Genomic DNA, 21,187 nt, shown 5'->3' with positions numbered 1-21,187 from the left:
TTGACCATAGAAATATTCCTCATTTGTTACATTATGGGGCATGAACACCATAAAATGGAATTTATGGCAAGACTGAGAAAAGAGAGTGAGAGACGTATTGTCACCCCGTTGCCCACAGAATGACGGATTTTTTATTTTAAAGGTAAGAAAACAGAAATCTTGTGATGTTGCTTTTTTTCTCTCGTCATTTTATCTTTTTGTTTAATAGGTTTTCTGTTTTTAAATTTTAGTGCATACTAGTATTTTGCTCATTTATAAAATTGCGATGTGTTAAAATAATAATGATTATTATCATTGGTAGTTTAATTCTAAAAAGAGACATTTTTATACCTAAGTTTAACTGATTGGTTTTAAACGATTAGTATACTAGTTAGATTGAACAAGAGCGATTTCCCTTAAGAAAATACAAACGCATACATATATAGGAACAGAGCCAGCTGTCTAAAATATAAAATGACCGTTCCTGATTTTTTTGTATACATTTTATTACTTTAATTTCGTTATTTTTATTTTACTATTAGTCTTATACATGTTATACCATTATCAATCAAAATAAAAAAGTCTACATTTTTAGTAAATAGATATTGAATATTAAATTTGTAATTCTAAATTCATTCAACCCATTTATGGATCCATCATGTTAATTTAAGAGGTAAATTGGAGAGAAAAAAATCCTGGCACTGATGAGAGGCATATGACATGTTCTGCAACGTAAGATTTACACATTGGTCATCTACCCTAAAGTATAATGAACCGAAATGTCTGTTATTTGTTTAGATGACTGAAAGGTCTGTATAATAATTCAAACACACTGTCATGTTCACCCGAATATTAAGCAACATGAATTATTTGTCAACTTAAAGTTGGATGTAAAAGTAATCAATTAAAACGGCAATACAATAGAATTCATCATTAAACTGCTTCCAAACAGAAAACTTTCAAAAGTGAAGATCGTTATTCAATAGATATAAGAGTACTGATGTAATTTGAAAAGCATTTTTGTAATCACTTAAACGATCATGGCCGTAACAATCTCTTAGATTTTGATCGAATCATGCATAATATTGTTAATAATATAGTATAATTATGTGAATTGCATTTGAAAAATAAAGGTATACTTTAAGAGGAACAACATTTCGCAGTTCAATAATCCATTATTCGACGTATGATTTACATACTTTTTTTTTTAAAGATTCAAGATTCAAAGTTTTATTTATAGTCGCTATTCAATAAACTACACAAACACAAGCTCTAGTGAGCTTTTCAAATCGACTTAATAACAAAGTACAATATACACATACAAAAGTCATGAAAACAACATAATTTAAAACATATAATGCATAATAAGATATACCATAAATGACATATGTAAGTTAAAAGCATAGTACACTAAACACAGGATACACAACAACACGAATTTTAAATACAGGGAAAACGATCACCACGATTGCCTATCATTACCAAAAAGTTGTATCAATGAAATGTAAGTTTTCTAGCAACATTCCATTTGCATTGAAAACTCAAATGAGAAATTTTAGAGACATTTATTTAAAACCAATGTATTGAACATGCTCAACGTTTTGTGTATCAACGAGTCCGTTTTACGAATAAGCAACTACTACTTTTTATCAGGAAAGTCAGTTTAATCAAATAAATAATGTATCTGACATATCTGATGCTAAGATACAATTTCATGTATCAGTGATCATTTTCATTTCGTAAATGCATAACGTCACAGTAGCATCGCCGTTGTCAATTAGCAACGTCTGCGACTGAACGTTGTCGTCTAACCATGCTGAGCAACAGAAAGCTTGCTCTTCAAGCTACTCATTTTTCTTTCGGCAACGATGAAGCTTGTCACAGGACTACCTACACACAGGACTATACGACACAACTTTCATCATATCAGCAAAAATCTGTTTCTCCACCTTGTCCGGCAGAGGTAAAAGTCTTGTTGGTGTACTTCGTTACTTTAGTGATACGCGGTCTTAAAGTTTAATAAATCTACATAGCTTGGCGTTTTTAGTGCCATTACTGTCAACAGAAGTATCATAAACTAACGATATCTTAAGAAAATTTGTGTATGATACATTGAAGTTCAGTTACGCAATTATGAAACAGGCACAAACTGCCTAGATAATTTAAATATTGACCTTTATTTACTAAGGGGACCCAGTCTATATAAGGATACACTAAACTTACTATCCAAAACTCTAAATCTAACCTTAAAGGATACCTAAATTATACTCAACCTCTCATCCTGAATTACATTTATAAATCAATATACAGTAACTCCAACCCTTCCTTTACTTTTTTTTAAAAGGGTGGAAGGAAGTAAGTTAAAAACTAAACTAACCCTTACTCTACTTTATATAAATAGGATATGTATAATGTTTGTTCATTTGCACTTTTACAGAGATTAAACTTTATCATGATTTATGCACTTTATATATATAGTTTCCTTATGGTTCTAATCTATCAATTTACATTCCGAGCCCTTAATATAAGTATCTTCATTTTATTTCACAGATAATTCCACCTCATAGAGACATAAAATGGCGTTCATCTAACCAACAAGAATACAGTGTGTTTCCATCTATAAACAAGGACATTTACCATCGTACCTTGCAAGATTACAACGACATTCAGGTTTTCAGCACTAGAGGTGACGTTTGGCGGAATCCTGAAAAACTCCCGCCTATAAGTCGGACAACGATAGATTATGGAGAGCCTCATATACCATGTACAAATGTTACGTTTGATCTGCTAAAGAAAATACAAGTTCATCAAAGAAATGCTAGGTATGTTTATTAATGAATTGCGTCCGTATTAACATCTCTCAGAGAAAATGTATGTAAGATGATTTTTCGTTTTGATTTAAATTGATGATATATGGTAAATCCATCAAAGACGGGCATCCGTTAGTTCTTGGACGGGAGACAAATTGGTATTATTGTACAGAATAGTATACGGGAGGATATGGATGAAGGGTACTTCATTTTTGTATGCCATTTTTCTATATCCCTTAATTTGTCACCCTATATTTTTAAAGCATAGTCAATAGAAGCTTACAAACAGGCTTATTAAACTCGTGACGGCGTGGTTGAAGCATAGAAATTTTCTAACTTAACTAAAAAGGCAAGGTCCGCGAGAAGGAGACGTAAACTGTTGTCCAAATGGTTATACTTCCGCCGAGTCTACGACTTAAACTTCTTTTTAAAGTTTTGTTTTTGCAAATGCAAGCATGTTTAAAAGCAATAAAAACAAAATATTTTGTATCTAGAGTTTTAAAACTACTAGCATTTTATTATTATATTTGTCTCTTTCCAGAGTATATAACAATTCCATATATCTAGAATCAGAAGCAATGCAGGCTTTCCAATGGCCTTCCCCACAAAGAATGAGACCAGTGGCATTGTTTCAGTTTTGTAACGAAAGACACAGAGCAAGAGTATCATGATTATATCATTTATGTTGAATAAAAATGTTAAACTTCGTTTATATTTGTTTTGCCTTTTCCAGTAATTGTGATAAATATCATCATTGTTATGTTAGCAGAAACAGAGATTTTTCATATTATTATGTATTTCACATTGTATTATGTGTGAATATTTGGAGGTTTCTGTGAAACACACAAAGATGATAGCAAAAATAACAGCTATTCGTCCATAATTATATCATTACATATTTATTTTTTTAATTCATAAATTTGAGTATGAAAATGGGGAATGTGTCAAAGGGACAACAACCGGACCAAAGAGCAGACAACAGCCGTAGGCCATCAATGGGTCTTCAATGCAGCGAGACGCTCCCGCACCCGGAGGCGTGCTTCAGCTGGCCCCTAAACAAAATGTATACTAGTACAGTGATAATGGATGGCATACTAAACTCCGAAATATACACAATAAACTAAAATTAAAACTCCTACATGTATAGTTTTAAAAAAAATCTGTTCTGTGAGGCGTTTTACATTGTCTTCGTTATCATGCATTATATATTCATCATAATAATATGTTCTAGCGGTACATAAGATAAATATTCATGATAATGAAGACATTTGTTTTGTACCTGTCCCATGTCAGGGGCCTATATATTTCAGTGGTTTTTGTAAATGGTTTTGTTATGAATAAGGCCAAAAGTTTTCTCAATTGCAATGTTTCATATTTTTCCAGTCGGAGCCTGATATACGGTATAATGGGTTATTGTTGACGGTTGTAAGATTGTTTATAATTGTTTACACACACTTCACTCGAACTTTGGTAGATAGCTCTCTCATTGAAAATCATACCATTTTATTTTAAAGGATCCCACAACAAGCTATGTCTACTCAAACATTTCGTTGTGATTTAATTGTAATTTGTGAATAGGTAGGTTTTAAAAACATAACACGCATCTCCCAAAAGCCTGATCTCAGATATGGTCTTAACCACAAAAACTTAACCTTGTTCACTGATCCTTGAAACTAGGTGAAGGTCAAGTGAAAACTCTGACAGTGTTGAGGACCTTGCAAGGTACGCACATACCAAGTATAGTTATCCTATAATCATGAGAAATTAAGAATACTAAAAAAATCTACTTTTTTTCACGTAGTCACTGAACCATGAAAATGAAGACAGACTATGGACAAATGACAGACACTTCATAACCCCAAAATGAATCCCAACCATTCTACCTTTATGAACCTGTATGATTACAAAGCAATCAAAGTACTTATACACAAGTTATAATCCTGAAACTAGAAATATGCTTGCTTTTGGCCCCTATTTCCTAAACAGTTGGGACCATCATCCCCAAAATCAATCACAACCTTCCTTTTGTGGTATTGAACCTTCTTAAAAAATTTCACAGAGATCCATTTACTTTAACTTAATTCATTATCCGGAACCAAATGTGTCTTCTGATGACAACGCAGACAACAACATACCATTATACCATTCCAAATTTTTTTTTGCAGTGACATATAAAAAGAGTACGTCTTCCTATAGAGGTTAATCGACAATTCTCTAATTTTGGCTTATTTGCAGATTTTATTTTGGGAACTTTTTTCATTTAAAAAAGGTAAATAAGTAAAATTAAGTCTTTTAAAAGCAATAATTCCTAAAAGGAGTCAATTGACAATTTGTCCATTGTGCATCTTTTTTATAAAACTCCCAGACCATTTTCATATTAGTGACTTTTGACTTTTTTCTACCTTCTCTATGTTTGAAAATCAAGGTCAAGTAAGAGCAAGGTTTATAGGGTAATTGTTTTTTAATTGGTACAATTTGAGGGAAAGTTTACTGTTATATGCTTTTCCACCAAATTGCATCGTTTATATTATTGATTTCACCTCTTTTGGTTGCTCATAATTGACCAAGTACCATGATGTCTTACCAGAGTAGGTAGAAAAAATATAGAACCTGGAGTCAAAAGTCAGTAATGTGAAAAAAGACTATTGTTTAAGTCATTATTACTTTATTAAATTACAGTGTTACTAAAACAATAAACATAGAGATATGTTTTGCCTGTTCACAGAAATTTCAGAAACAGATGTACATGTACAGCAACATGAAGTTCCTGAACCATGTTCTCGGAAGAAGGGCCTCAAAATGAGTAGTAAACTGTGATGCTCTAATAGAAATGTTTTTTTTAATCTTTTTTTAACCATTACTTGCCAATGGACAATGAAGACTAAATACCCTAAGAAACATTTAAGTTAAGTTTGGTACATTAGGCTATGTTGTTTGGAGAACGAAATTTCTTTAAAAGTTTAAGACTACCAATGGACACTGGACAAGAAAGGATGGCAAAGCTCACATAGCCTATTATGTCAGATGAGGGTTGTTGTCTCTTTGACTCATCATTCACCATTTCCATTCTCAAATTAATTTATAATTTCCTATTCTTTGAGACAAGTTTTAAAGATAGTAAAAGTAACAAAGTTTGTGGACTAAAAGTTAGATTCAAACAACCAAGAAATGAATGAACGTACTATATTGATACTTTCAGACATGCTGTATATTCTTTCATGATTATATATTGTATAATAAAATTAAATAATAACTCCAAGGATACAATGTAAGATAAAAACAACTTGTATTTGTTTTATTGTGAAAAACATGTTTATGTACATTATGAATGACTTACAATAACACTTGGCTTTTTAAAATTTGATCCTAAAACCTTTTTAATGATAAAAAACAATTTTATTGGAACATTTTTTTGAATTTTCACCATAATAATGATAATGTTGTAACATAATGTAATGATTTCAATGTGAAAATAACATGTTATAAAAAACAGACTAAAATATTCAACGTCTTCATTCTTTTTGCTGTTAATTTCAAATCCATCATTTGAGATTTTGTCCGTTCAATATCTTCCATGTCGGTCTCTATCCCGACGATGTCCTCCTCCACCTCCTCCTCCTCCCCCACGTTCACGACTTCTTGACCTACTTGACCTACGCTCCCTACTCCTTGATCGTTTTCCTCGGTTTTCCCTGCCTGCACTTCTACTGCGACTTCTTCTTGTTGGTGGTGATCTAGACCTTGACCTGAAAAAGTATAGGCATATAACACACTTAAAATCCTTTCATTTTTTTCAATACTTATATTTTATTTTCATGTGAAAAATGAGTGAAAATGTTTATTCTTAAAATATACTATTCAGTGTAACTTTAACATCCAAAATCATTAGCTCATCTAAGGCGTGTCACTTTTTGACTTTTTAAAATACAATATTATTTGACTTGTCCTTTATTGTAAAGTGTTGTGATATTTTTTTCTCAACTTATCCTTCCGATTGCTATGTTAATCATGCTATAAATATTAACAAATTTTCTAATGTGAATTCTCTTGAAACTAATTTCTTACTTTCTCTTCCTACGACTACGGCCGTATAGCTCTCGTCTCAGTTCTCTTGAAATTGGTTTCAGATGCATGAAGTTACAGAAGCCCCCTCTGGTACATTCTCTGAAATTAAAGAGTAAGTATCTTCTTTGTTGTTGGCTTTTTGTAAATTTGAAAATAAATAAATTCATCTCTTAAATGCCTAACAACATAATATCAACATTTCACTCTTCATAGAAATGAAAATCGTGTGTTAATCTAATGTAAGTGATGTTGAAAATACTTTATAATCAAAATAAGGTGCACTTGTAACAGTGAAAAAAATACACAAATATAGAAAATGCTCTCCTTTGAAGAAATTTTTGTTTTTAAAGATCTAGAGTATTATTTAGTTCCACAACTAACTGGAGTAATTTATGAATACGTTATGTACTTTGCTTTTGATCCTTTTATCGTTATACATATTGTCTGTATAATTTTGTATCTATTTACCCCATTCTATGCTGCCGCATAGATTATATATTCATTTACCCTATTCCATGATCCATACTGTCAGTATGATTTTGAATATATTTACACCATTCTATTCTGTCTGTATAAACTAGTATCTATTTGACCATACTGCATGTAAGATATATCTATTCAACCTATATGATTTTGTATCTATTTACCCCATTCCATACAACCTATATGATTTTGTATCTATTTACCCCATTCCATACAACCTGTATGATTTTGAATATATTTACCCCATTTCATACTGTCTGCAGCAAGCTTCTCTAAAGTCTGTTACTGGTGACAATTCAGCGTGGATTGGTCGGCCATTGAACCAACGGTTGTTTAAATCATTCACAGCTTTCTCTGCATCTTCTTCATAACGAAACTATCAAAACATACAATAAATGATATCAAGTCGAAATTTAATTTAACTATTCATTTTATTAAACTGCAGAGTATACCTAAGTAACAGCTATCATTTTACTATTTGCAAATGAACAAAATTAAGTTGAATTAACTTTCTGTTATAATAGAAAAATAATTGACTGGTAAATTAATTACTTCTTGTGTATATGTAAGCTGACTTTAAATACAGATCCATGAAAATCTTTATTATGTCAAATAAAAAAAAAGGTCAACCCACATCCAATATTTAGTAGAGTTAACTAAAACTAGAGGCTCTAAAGAGCCTGTGTCGCTCACCTTGGCCTATGTGAATATTAAACACAGGACACAGATGGATTAATGACAAAATTGTGTTTTGGTGATTGTGATGTGTTTGTACTGAACATTCTTGCTGCTTACAATTATCTCTATATATAATGAACTTACCCCAGTAGTTTCAGTGGAAAATGTTAGTAAAAATTTACGAATTTTATGAGAATTGTTTAAAATTGACTATAAAAGAGAATAACTACTTAGGGGGTCAATTGACCATTTGGGTCATGTAGACTTATTTTTAGGTCTTACTTTGCTGTACATTATTGTTGTTTACAGTTTATCTCTATCTATAATAATATTCAAGATAATAACAAAAAACAGCAAAATTTCATTATAATTACCAATTCAGGGACGACGGACGCAAAGTGATCAGAAAAGCTCAATTGGCCCTTTGGGCCAGGTGAGCAAAAAAAAGTTGCAGTGTTCACATTTTATTGAGACTGCAACCCAGAATACACAACTAACCTTGATGTATACATTTCCAACCAAATGATCTCCAAGGTTGTCACAAACATTCATTTCTTCTATTTCACCATACTGAAATATATAGAGTCTATTTATTTTTCAAATACAAAGTGAGAAAAAAAGAGGAATTAAGTTAATACTAAATAATATCAAAAACTGGAAACATTTTGAACTAAAAGAATCATTAGCTAAGAAATAGAATACAAGTTAAAATTATTTTGTTTTGTTACAAACATTTATAAGTGGGGAATAAAGAAATATTTTTTGGCAATTAGCAGTCAATTTGTCCATTTTTTTCAAAATGACATAAATAACAATTATGGATGTATCATTGGCTTGAAAGTCAATAACTCAACTAATTTGAATGTGTATTCATGCAACCTGTTTATTTGAGATGAGTTGCACATGTGTTAAGCCTATTACCATGAAATCAAACAGACCTAGATATTTTATCATTATACGATTGCATTGGCTTGTCTGTCTTTTTATATTTATGATTGTATCTGGCTATATGCCTATCTGCCGTGTTCAGAGATCATCCTGATGGATAATTAGATGGGGTCTAGTCTAAAATATGCAGTACATGCTGATACACTTAAGCAAGTCCATGCATTGTTAATTGTTTCTCTTATATAATTGAGATATACGTTTTTAATATGCTATATATATATCAAATATGAGAGTTTTGGTCAAATCAGTTGACATGAATTTGACAGCTAGTGCTCATTCAATTATAGAGTTAGGTGATATGATTGCAAATGCTGAGACAGATATTCAACCGAGTATAAAGGAGGACATATCAAGCATGGATTAAAATCTACAGGTGGATCTTCATTGCAAGAGGTTTTAAAAGGCAGAGAACATGGAGCCCTCCCGACAAAAAGGGCAAAGAAGTTTGTAAACTTTCTAAACTGGGATTATATTCCTTTTAGCACATCCTAGCTATAGTATTCTACAAATATATCTTTTTACTGTGAAAAGTTCCATCAATATTTCTCCAGCAGTTTAGGAGGACCTTGCAAAAGACTATTACCCCATATTTGCATTATTGAAGGAAGTAAGTAATCTCCCATTAACATGTAGGGATAGGAGTACACTTTCTTATGCACAATGTGGAAAGTTTCATTAATATAAGGATAGATATTTGCACTTACAAAGCACATGGACAGAAAAATGGAGGAAAGGATGATTCCTATTCAACCAGCCAAAAAATGTTTGCTAAGGGTTTATAAAGTCCATAAAAAATATTCAAAATTCAAGCTTGACCTGTGTTTGGGGTTTAAAAGCTTTTTGTAAGATGGTTTTGTTAAAGCATATGCAAATTTATCTAACAATCTTAAATCTGTCTACAGTATCATTGGGCATGGTAACTCTGAATGAATCAAATTGAACTTAGTCCATCGAAATATTGTTAAAGTTTTATATTACATATATATGTTGAAGCATTAATGAAGCATATTCAAGTACTGGTAACTGAGCAAAAAATCAAGAATGTCAGCAAAATTGAACATCAATGTTACATGAGCTTCTACATTTATGTTAATCATATAAAGACAGTCAGTAAAGTTCCTTCATATAAAATTAATCCTTTCAAGATATAATGCAAGCAGGCTTTGATATTTGCAGGTACTTTTTAGTCAGTTAATTTGATATATTTTTTTATTATTGTATTATAAGATGTGTTGTTAGTCAATAGGACAATAGGAGTTCATACTTGTATTATACTTGTTTGTTAAGTAAAATGAATCAGTAAAGTTTGAGAATTGAAGGTTCTAAAAAAACATGAATAAAATATACAGGCAAGGTTTTAGAACTTATAATGTTTTCCACCTTTTTCAGTTTCTAAGCATGCTTGTATTATTTCTTAAAAGAGTTAATTAATTCATATAGCAATGATAGGGTTATATATAAAGGACTAGATATGGACACAATTTCTCATCCTACCTTCTCCATTTCTACATAGATTTCTTCAAAGAATTCATCGTAGTGTTGTTGGATCTCAATTTCATCCATATGGACTGATAAAAAAATAAACAGAGGCAAAATATATAATTACACACAAACAGGGTTAGTAAATCCTTTTATGTCTGGGAACACTGCTGGCTACAAATTGGAAAAAAGCCGAAGAAACTGTCACATACTGTAATGCACAATATAAATTACTGATATCCGAAAATCATAAATACCATTTTGAAGAATTTAGATTAGTTGTTATTAATCAATAATGTAAAAAGGGTCTAATTTATAATATTGAAAAATTCTAGATTTGATCTATTCAGCAATTTTCAAATCTATATTTGCCAAATTACCAATATTTTGCATTGTATGTATGTGACAATTACTGAATCTGTAATAAAACGAGCGTCATTATATAGTTACCTTATCCTCTAACTCGGTAAATACTTCCTCGAAAAAGTTGTCAAAATCTTGCTGGGCCTCAACATCATCCTGTACAACTAATATAAAACATATATCCTCATAACCTTTTAGTTTTATTTTAACTTTAAAACCAAAGATTGAGGGGCCTGATGGGTTATTTTCCTTCTTCGTGATCGGTGCATTTTCGCTACTGTAATCCATTTTTCTACAGATTTTTTTTTTTAATAAATTTTCGTAATCCGTTATCATGGAAATTTATTTTCTGTGAATCGTGATTGACAAAAAATCAACTCGTGAATCGTGATATAACCCCTCCATCAGGCCCCTCAAGATTATATTAAGGATATTGAATTAAATTTTTCAAAAAGGCTGTACAAATGTTTTTTACTGACCAAAAAAAATAGGATTTTAGAAATATCAATATTGAGACCAACTTTTTTTCTGAGAGAAGTTAAGATGTTATTGGTATTGACAAGTTTTCCATGAGTAATATGGTGCCAATAATGAGTTTGTTAACTTTTTATGATAATATATACTCTACAATGATAAAATTTAGGATGTGGCCATTAGCCCTCCGCATCCATGGCATTCCTAGCTACAATGCTACATTTATTTGAAATCATTTTAATTTTTTTTTAAATTTATGTTTATTTCTACTGGAAAGATGTTGAATTTTGTAATTGAAGACAGCTTCTTATCATGCAGATTGTCAACTAATAGTCTCATGTCAGTCTTGAAACTGATTTTCTATAATAAAATCATAATGTCAACAAGAGTTTTATACAATATTTATTTATGAAGAATTTCGATTGGCTTGAAGCTTACATGGCCTAGAACTGACTATTTGTGTGTAATTAGTTTGATTGTATTGACAAAAAAATATTATAATCATAACTTAATAAACTTAATCATAAAGATATTAAAGTATACAAACTGTTTTATTGATTTACTTTTTCTACCAATAATGTTCTGACCCAAAGTCCATACAACACAGTACCACAGTAAACAAAACAAAGGCAAAAAGGTAATGACAAAAACCAACAAGAAAAAAATAAGCGACGCAACGCGACACAAAATATTGTAAAATTCATTTCGTCACGCGTTACCCTGGTGCTATCCAAAAATCCTGGGGAGAACATTAAGTTAATGTATCATAACAACAGGAGAAAACGTAGATATTTAAATTGAGACGAATTAATGCAGGGTTAAACACATGATTTTCTGTTAAAAATGCAATCTTTTGGAAATATTTCAAATAAAATGACATATTTCATTTGTATGTAATTACTTCTGATATGATTATAGTTAATTAATTGTTTAAAGATTTCATTCTAGTTGTGGTATATTTCATTATAACTTTAAACTAACATAAAAACAGCAAATATTAATTACAAGTCATGACAGTGAAAGTTAATGATTTAATACATAAAACCTATCTTGTTAAACCCATATCTTCTGTTCACAAAGATTCAATTATTAAAGCTGATATGAGGCTGATATGAGCATGTATAGATATATACATAGCATACAAAGAATTTCATTATTTGTCATGTTAGTAGATTGAATTAAACATAATATTGATATTGAAAAAAACCGCACACACACATTTAACATGTTTAAAGGTAAATACATTTATGTGTACTCTAAGTGTATACAATCTAAACTGTGCACAATACTATAAAATATATGTGCAGTAATGAAGTCTGTTTCCCAATTATATAAAAACTTAAATTGCATACAAGATAATTCATCCATAAGGTTTGTGCTATAAATATGTCACCAAGCATTTTTTCATAATTTGATATAAAACAAAATCCCAAGTTTAATGTGGAATGTAATGAAATGATGATCTTAAATTCTTCCAGATTTCTTGTTTTAACAAGAACTTATTCTTTTTAAATTTATAAACTAATAAATGAGTATAATTGAGCTAAAGCATGAAAGCTGACATGACCAAAGAAGAACACTTACAAAGCAACAGCCATACAGATCAACTAAATTGTAAGCAAATTTGATAATTGTACAATATAGAAAAATAAAATGAGGTGATCATCTGCAGCTAAAAATAAATCTTTAAGTCTACAACAAAAACAGAGTAAAATCTAAAACAAAAAAGAAATGAGTATCTACAAAAATAACAAGCAGAAAAATATACAACACAGGATAGGCATGATAGGATGACCATTAACCAATATTGACCTTTATCAATTAAACAATATGAGCTCTTAATAGTTTTATCTTAGCACTAAAATAAGGCATGGACATTGATTGCAAGTTTGAGATGTAGTTTATTAGTTCTTAATTCAAAAATTGTTCATAGGAAAAGTATTCTTTCAATCTTTTTTTGTTTTTGATAAATCCAGTGAAGTATCAGACGTTGTTTAGTCTAAAAAGTCAATTGAAGTCATATTTGCACAAGGATAAAGGTCAAAATGTGAATTATACAACAAAGAAATGAATAAGAGGCATATTTATACAAATTTCTAACATTTTTCAATTATTTCCAATAAATCCATAAATACAGTTTGTCTGCAGGAAAGCATAATCCAAACAAAAGAGTTATTAAACTTTTGATATTAAAAAGTATTAACAGAAAAACACAAGTACATTTGCTAAAATGTAGATAATACTGAACAAAATTAAGGTCATGACAAATTTCAGACAGAAACTAATTTAAAATCTTTTTTCTCACTACAACACCAGACAATATTGTACACCTAATACATACTATGTGAGCCATCAGCTGTGAGGGCAGCGTTCTGTGGGTTCAGGTAGGCATTGATCATAACAACAGTCTGAAACATACAATACACTAAATATTATTATCAATTCTTCATTAAATAATGTTATATTCTTAACAATGCACCTTTACACATGCGATTCTTCCTTTAGCAGTGCATGCAGTGTTATATATACATTTTTTGTAATACTGTCTTATACCAGCTAATACATGTAATAGTAATACTCATGTTTCTGAGGATTGGGTATCTTTCTTTTGTGTCCTAATTTCAAACACAGTAGTTTTTATGGCCTTTGTTTTTTTATGATATATATGCTGTAAGCTACTAGTCCTAACATTGATAATATTTTTTGGTTGCCAGGGCAGTCATGCAATAGGCATTTTGGTAGAAACGATATAATCTTATAATCAAATGTTTCCGTGTATGAAACATGAATGTAACAGTAACAGGTTCAAAAAGTTATGAATGACTTTTTCTGTATTACTTAACCAGATGCTCCGCAGGGCGTAGCTTTATACGACCGCAGAGGTTGAACCCTGAACAGTTGGGGCAAGTATGGACACAACATTCAAGCTGGATTCAGCTCTAAATTTGGATTGTGATTAAATAGTTGACACAGCATAGGTTTCTGACACAGAATGAATATGTTCTAATGAACTTAAAATTTTTGTTTTCTCTTAGAGCAATTCACTATGCTGTTGAATATTAATCCTCTCAAAAAAATGTTTGAAGAAATTTTCTTTTTATTTATGAAATTTCAAATGAGACCAGATGCTCCGCAGGGCGTAGCTTTATACGACCGCAGAGGTTGAACCCTGAACGGTTGGGGCAAGTATGGACACAACATTCAAGCTGGATTCAGCTCTAAATTTGGATTGTGATTAAATAGTTGACACAGCATAGGTTTCTGACACAGAATGAATGCGTTCTAATGAAATTAAAATTTTTGTTTTCTCTTAGAGCAATTCACTATGCTGTTGAATATTATTCCTCTCAAAAAAATGTTTGAAGAAATTTTCTTTTTATTTATGAAATTTCAAATGAGAAAATTGAACCCAATTTTTTTAATCACATCCCCCTTTCCCTTATTCCAAAACTAATCTCAATTTAAATTTCTAATGGAGTTTGCAACAATTACTACTCATTTAAATACATCATAAAATATTAAGATGTAAAAAAAATGCTTGTTATCACTGAATGGTAAAGATTATTTTAATTTATCAGTTGGTAGTAAAAAGTGAATATACATTGTATATTGTATATATAACAAAGATTTAAGTTGATTCAGGACAAAGAAAGATAACTCCAAATAAAAAAAATTCTTACAATTAGATATTTCTTGCTTACTATTCTGGACAAAGAAAGATAACTCTAATTAAAAACAAAATTGCTATTTCACAATATTTTGCAATAAGATATTTCTTGCCATTGCGCAATACTGTGCAATTGAAAAGACTTGCTATTGCACAAAACTTAATATAATAATTTTAGATCCTGATTTGGACCAACTTGAAAACTGGGCCCAGAATCAAAAATCTAAGTACATGTTTGGATTCAGCATATCAAAGAACCCCAAGATTTCAATTTTTGTTAAAATCAAACTAAGTTTAATTTTGGACCCTTTGGACTTAAATGTAGACCAATTTGAAAACAAGACCAAAAATTAGGAATCTACATACACAGTTAGATTTGGCATATCAAAGAACCCCATTTATTCAATTTTTGATGAAATCAAACAAAGTTTAATTTTGGACCCCGATTTGGACCAACTTGAAAACTGGGCCAATAATCAAGAATCTAAGTACATTTTTAGATTCAGCATATCAAAGAACCCAACCGATTAATTTTTTGTCAAAATCAAACGAAGTTTAATTTTGGACCCTTTTTAATGTAGACCAATTTGAAAACGGGACCAAAAGTTAAAAATCTACATACTCAGTTAGATTCAGCATATCAAAGAACCCCAATTATTCAATTTTGATGAAATCAAACAAAGTTTAATTTTGGACCCTTTGGGCCCCTTATTCCTTAACTGTTTGGACCAAAACTCCCAAAATCATTACCAACCTTCCTTTTATGGTCATAAACCTTGTGTTTAAATTTCATAGATTTCTATTTACTTATACTAAAGTTATGGTGCGAAAACCAAGAAAAATGCTTATTTGGGTCCCTTTTTGGCCCCCAATTCCTAAACTGTTGGGACCTAAACTCCCAAAATCAATACCAACCTTCCTTTTGTGGTCATAAACATTGTGTATAAATTTCATTATTTTCTATTTACTTAAACTAAAGTTATTGTGCGAAAACCAAGAATAATGCTTATTTGGGCCCTTTTTTGGCCCCTAATTCCTACACTATTGAAACCAAAACTCCCAAAATCAATCCCAACCTTTCTTTTGTGGTCATAAACCTTGTGTCAAAATTTCATAGATTTCTATTAACTTAAACTAAAGTTATAGTGCGAAAACCAAGAAAATGCTTATTTGGGCCCTTTTTGGCCCCTAATTCCTAAAATGTTGGGACCAAAACTCCCAAAATCAATACCAACCTTCCTTTTGTGGTCATAAACCTTGTGATAAAATTTTATAGATTTATATTCACTTTTACTAAAGTTAGAGTGCGAAAACTGAAAGTATTCGGACGACGACGACGACGACGACGACGACGACGACGTGATAGCAATATACGACGAAAATTTTTTCAAAATTTGCGGTCGTATAAAAACTTACTTTAACACATGTACAGTTACACTAAAACAATTTACTCATTGATTGGACTATTGATCTACTTAAAATGGCAAAATAAATGTTTGGTTATGTCACCTGACTGAAAGTTGGTTTGTTGTGAAGACGTGAACATCTTTCTCCATGTCGGCAGGCTCCAATTTTAAAGTAAAAGGAACAGTTAACTCTGAAATGAAACAATAACAAAATGTCAATGTGTTTCTTTGAAAGTACAGTATGTAAATTCCTAAGACACATATTTATTAAAGCATAAATGTACAATCTAGTATTATAAATGTTTGAAGTGCATGTATATATAGTCACCCACCCTGAACATGCTGAAGCAAGTTGTTTGATTTTTTGCTACATGTACGGTGACTACAATCCTGTTCCCTTTTAACCCTTTCCTCCATGGAAACTTTTTATTGAAATACTTGATTTGCATAGGATTTTTTCAATAAAAAAAATTAAGCAGGTTTAAATTATTAATGCATTGCCAAAACAAATATTTCATCAAGGAAGTTTCAGTCATAGATTCTCATGAATATCCTCTTGCTATTAAATACAACTTTTATTAAGTCTGATGAAGTTTTTTCGTAGGTGAGACGTTTCAAGTGAGGGACTACGCAGGCGTCAAAAGGCGTCATTAAGGAGTAAAGGGGGTGGCGTCAAAAGGCGTCATTATGGAGGAAAGGGTTAAAGGATGTTTTCTACAAATTAAGACTTAATACTGGGTTTGTTCTAACATGAGCAAGATGAAGGGTGCCACATGTGAAGCAGGATCTGCCAACCCTTCCAAAGCACCCGAGATCTACCCAGTTTTTGGTGAGATTTGTGTTGTTAAGTCTTTATATTTCTATGTTGTGTTTAGAGTACTATTGTTTGTTTGATTATTTCATTTCTATCTGAAGGTGTCAGGTTTTTTTCCATTTAAGAGTTTGAAATTGTGAATGCCCTTCTGGTATCTTTCACCCCTCTTTTATCAGATTTAAATTAACATTATTACAGTGCAGTCCTGTGTATTAGCGCAACTAAGACTTATGACTTCACTTCATTCAACTGATAAAACCAATAATTGCATTAATTTGTGTGAACACATTCAACACATACTTTTATTTCATAAAATTATCTGTTTGTATGGTTTCACCCTCAAGATTTTGTGTAATGTATGTCCAAATTAGGGAAACCCATGTTCTGAGAGTTCCTCCAATGTCCGTTGATTTCGTGCATGTCTTCCAAAAATAGCTTATTTTGAATAAAGGAAAGATTTTCTGCTACGAAATATAGCTGAATTTTAACTATATAAAGCACACTGCCAAGGATGCAGAGCAAAATTTATTTCAATCTGATATAAATTTGACTTAAATAAAACAAATTTTATCTGATGAGGTAATTTTTTAATGGAAATTGGCCAAATATTGTAAATCATCTATAGCAGTTATAATTTAACTCTTGAATTATCAATTTTATTCTTTTTATATCCCTTCTCAATGTTAAACAATAACAAGAACATCTAATTTGTGTTTCTGTGTTGAAATGACGAAATCAGCTAGTGCACTGTATCACTGGCCGCACGGACAACAGGGACTCCACTGTATGTCATTAAAACTATTTTTCACAGCATAATTGTAAATTCTCCCCTCTTAACAATTGAATTTAATGAATACATTATTTTTATGTTTGAAAATTCTAAATTTAATTGCCTGGAGTTTAGGGAAGTTCCTCTCTCTTATAAGATTAATAAATTTTGAAGTTTTTATAAACTGTGGAAGAACATGCATGTTTCAATGCAATATATTCAATCGTTTCATATCTATTTTTGTGTAATTAAAATTTATTAAAATTTAGCTTGATGTTTATTATTTACTAACGATTTACAGAAACCCCGACATATTTTTAACTGAACTGTAATCGTGCATCAAATTTTACAGTTTTATTGAACTTGCACTGTTCACTTCCCTGTACGTTGCGTGGACCTAGTTATCTCCCTTTGGTCTCCGCTTCGCCACGAATAATCTGACAGAATTGCGTATCCGGGGATTTTATGATCTATAATTCATAAATTAGATCTAGAAAATGGTTTTACTTCATATTTTATACCCCTCCACACGTTACCAAACCTATTTAAGAAATGATTTGAGATTTTCCGTAGACCTACGTAAATTTTCCAAAAAATATTTCAACTTCCATCGTTGTTTTAGCATACTTTTATAACACTTTTCATGAATAAGTATACATAATAATGAAGCTTATTCATTTAAGATTTGAATCCTTTAAGGTTTATTGAAGTACGAGTTGCAATAAGACTATACGAGGTAAAAAACCACGAGGTGTGCACGTTCACAAAAAAACGGTAAACTCTGACCTTTTATCACGTGACCAATGTCTTGAACTTAGACGCCATTAAATCGTTTGCCGTTCAACTGAACTTTCTGACGTCACAATGGAAAATATCTGTCGCCACTACGTTCTATTGATTGTTTGAAGTCAATAGTTCAAGAGGCACAGATTTCTAAATAGCAATAATGTCTACTCCCTTAGACTTAGCGAAATTATCAGTGTAAGAGAGATTTTCTGATTTTTTAAAATCTTTTTTTGACAATGGTCATAATTTGAATTACGAAAACGCACATAATATTCAAAAGATATCCTATTTAACCAAAATTAATACTTAATTTTAGGAGTCTAGTGAACAATAAAGCCAAAGCCTCAAGTGCGTCACTAGTGGCATTTAGCCCATGACGGCATGAGCCATGAGCCGGTGCTGGACATTTTCTCTTGTTTATCTCTTCAATGAGGCTAATTTTTAATGTATTAAAATGAGCATTCTAAACTCTTTATATCTAAAAGAAATGGTGCTTTCGTTACTTAATATGTTAGTGCGTTATTGTTGATCATACTTGTCTTTTTCTGTTCCAAAAATCGATGCGAGATACTCTGCCATGTTGAATATCTGGTTCTGACGTTAGATCGATGAAGAACCTTTATTAAACATTTGCTCCTATTCATATATTTAAAACAGGGAACCATGATAATTTTTAAAAGTCTACCTAATAACCAAAAAATATAGCTATGATGATAACGCATAACCATGCTCTCAATCTTCAGTACAGTAAAACCTTGCAGGCACATAAATTTTCCTGAAGTAGAATTTGAGAGCAAATAAATTGTAATTTGTATTCTCTCTTCTATTGGAAAAAGCTCAACAGAGGTGTGATATTACACTAATAAACTAATTGTAAAAACAAATCTTTAAAGTTGATTCAGTATGGCTGAGACTACTATCATATATATAGAGAATAATACATGGCAAAATCCGTATCATATGTCGTATCATCCCGAGACATCAATATCAGCCCAAGGCCTTGAAGGGCCTTTAGGCCCGAGGGATGATATTGGTGGAGGGTGATACGGCATGTGATACGGATTTTGCCATGTATTATACGCTTTATCATATGTTTCAACAGAAGAGTATTATATGAACTGTTTTCTGATTCATAACACTGGGTTACCTTCAGATCTACTTTTGTCTTGTTTCAATGGCCTTAAAAAAGAACTGCTCAATTACTAATCCGAAGCACCTTGGTTACCTTACAATTTACGTGCTGTTGTTTTAAAAATATTTTGTTTATTTTTGTATTTTTTATAGTTGCATTTAGTGTGCAAAAAATAAGATTTTTTTTTTACGTTCTTGACGTCACATACAATATGAAAACAACGTTCGTGACGTCACATACCAAACAATGACGTCATAAAAAAAATTGAGGAAAATTTTTCATAAGCAAAAAAAACCCCAAAAACTGACTTTATGTAAAAAAAAAAAAAAAAAAAAAAAAGTAGGGGTGTGATAAAGGGTAGGGGTGAGATAAAGGGTATGTGATAAAGGGTAGGGGTGTGATAAAGGGTATGCGATAAAGGGTGCGCATCAAAGTTGCGCGATATGGATTAAACAGCAGGCTATTTATCACATATGCAAAACTACTGTATTTACTACTAAACATATGATAAATGACTATAACACATGTGTTATAAGTAGTCTCAGAATATCGCGAGGCTCAGCAGTGCTTCTAGTTTTGATATAGTGAGGACACTTGAGAAAGAAAGAGCACTATCAATTTTCACATGACGGACAGTCCTGCATGTACAATTTTCTTTAACTAGAGTTTTTTTTTTTTTTTATATCAGTTATCTTCTAGGTTCTTTTGTTAGTGAGTGTGCCCTTATTCTTAATTTGCTACTTTTTTCTTGGAGAATAAGTTTTGAATTTTCTCCTGAGAGCCTTAACCTTTTTCCAAATTAATCATTTTGTCAAAAATGAATCCAACTGTAAAATTCTTTAAATAATCATAACCTACATTTAAGGGCAAATCATTTGAGTTAAAAGTCTTATAAATACACATTGTTTTAATTTTTGAAGTGTTTATCTTCCTTTATCCATGCATGGCTTTCTAATGTTTAAGTTTGAGTGTTTCTGATGAAGTTATTCCTGAAAACTGCTTTAGATGCAGGCAATTTGTAAAGTGTTATATTTTCACCCCTTAATTTTGGTAAAACAAATTTTCCACCATCATAATTTGTTAATAACCAGGGTTAATGATCTTAATGAGAATGATGATGATGTCTAAATGTCCAGCTGCAAGTTTAATGCATATTGAGGACGAGAACATGTTAATGAAATATGAATACTGACCCTGTACTAGACCAACATGCTGAGCTGGATTAATAAGGTTCTAGTTCACCAAGGTAACAACCTGCATCATGACATGTTGTCCTATCTGGATACCAATATGAACAGTCTTCGCCCCTTAATTTGTACGCCAAAAAGAAAAGC

The 21,187-nt window shown here is 31.3% G+C and overlaps 2 protein-coding genes across 2 annotated transcripts; one reads left to right on the top strand and one right to left on the bottom strand.

The window, feature by feature from the left end:
• The first annotated feature begins 1,737 nt into the window (after positions 1–1,737).
• LOC134721070 (uncharacterized) lies at positions 1,738–3,499 on the top strand. The gene is made up of 3 exons (XM_063583781.1): positions 1,738–1,942; positions 2,530–2,801; positions 3,331–3,499. Exons 1-3 carry the CDS (start codon positions 1,793–1,795, stop codon positions 3,458–3,460), a joined length of 552 nt encoding a protein of 183 aa, XP_063439851.1. The 5' UTR covers positions 1,738–1,792; the 3' UTR covers positions 3,461–3,499.
• Positions 3,500–6,058: 2,559 nt separating this feature from the next.
• On the bottom strand, positions 6,059–19,396 carry LOC134721069 (splicing factor U2AF 35 kDa subunit-like). The gene is made up of 8 exons (XM_063583780.1): positions 19,257–19,396; positions 16,456–16,543; positions 13,621–13,687; positions 10,458–10,531; positions 8,514–8,585; positions 7,580–7,713; positions 6,855–6,953; positions 6,059–6,535 (listed from the first exon to the last, which is right to left on the bottom strand). The coding sequence occupies exons 1-8, from the start codon at positions 19,298–19,300 to the stop codon at positions 6,352–6,354; spliced, it is 762 nt and encodes a 253-aa protein (XP_063439850.1). The 5' UTR covers positions 19,301–19,396; the 3' UTR covers positions 6,059–6,351.
• Positions 19,397–21,187: the final 1,791 nt, after the last annotated feature.

The sequence above is a fragment of the Mytilus trossulus genome, chromosome 6 (genome assembly GCF_036588685.1).
Source record: "Mytilus trossulus isolate FHL-02 chromosome 6, PNRI_Mtr1.1.1.hap1, whole genome shotgun sequence".
NCBI lineage: Eukaryota > Metazoa > Mollusca > Bivalvia > Mytilida > Mytilidae > Mytilus > Mytilus trossulus.
This window is presented reverse-complemented; position numbering and strand designations above follow the sequence as displayed.

Coding starts and splice junctions, on each gene's coding strand:
- LOC134721069 (XM_063583780.1), bottom strand. CDS start 19,300: ATGGCAGAGTATCTCGCATCGATTTTTGGAACAGAAAAAGACAA. Junction 13,688..16,455: donor ACAAACCAACTTTCAGTCAG/GTGACATAACCA, acceptor TGTATGTTTCAG/ACTGTTGTTATGATCAATGC. Junction 6,954..7,579: donor TGCAGACAGTATGAAATGGG/GTAAATATATTC, acceptor CTTTAATTTCAG/AGAATGTACCAGAGGGGGCT.
- LOC134721070 (XM_063583781.1), top strand. CDS start 1,793: ATGCTGAGCAACAGAAAGCTTGCTCTTCAAGCTACTCATTTTTCTTTC. Junction 1,943..2,529: donor CTCCACCTTGTCCGGCAGAG/GTAAAAGTCTTG, acceptor TTTATTTCACAG/ATAATTCCACCTCATAGAGA. Junction 2,802..3,330: donor GTTCATCAAAGAAATGCTAG/GTATGTTTATTA, acceptor GTCTCTTTCCAG/AGTATATAACAATTCCATAT.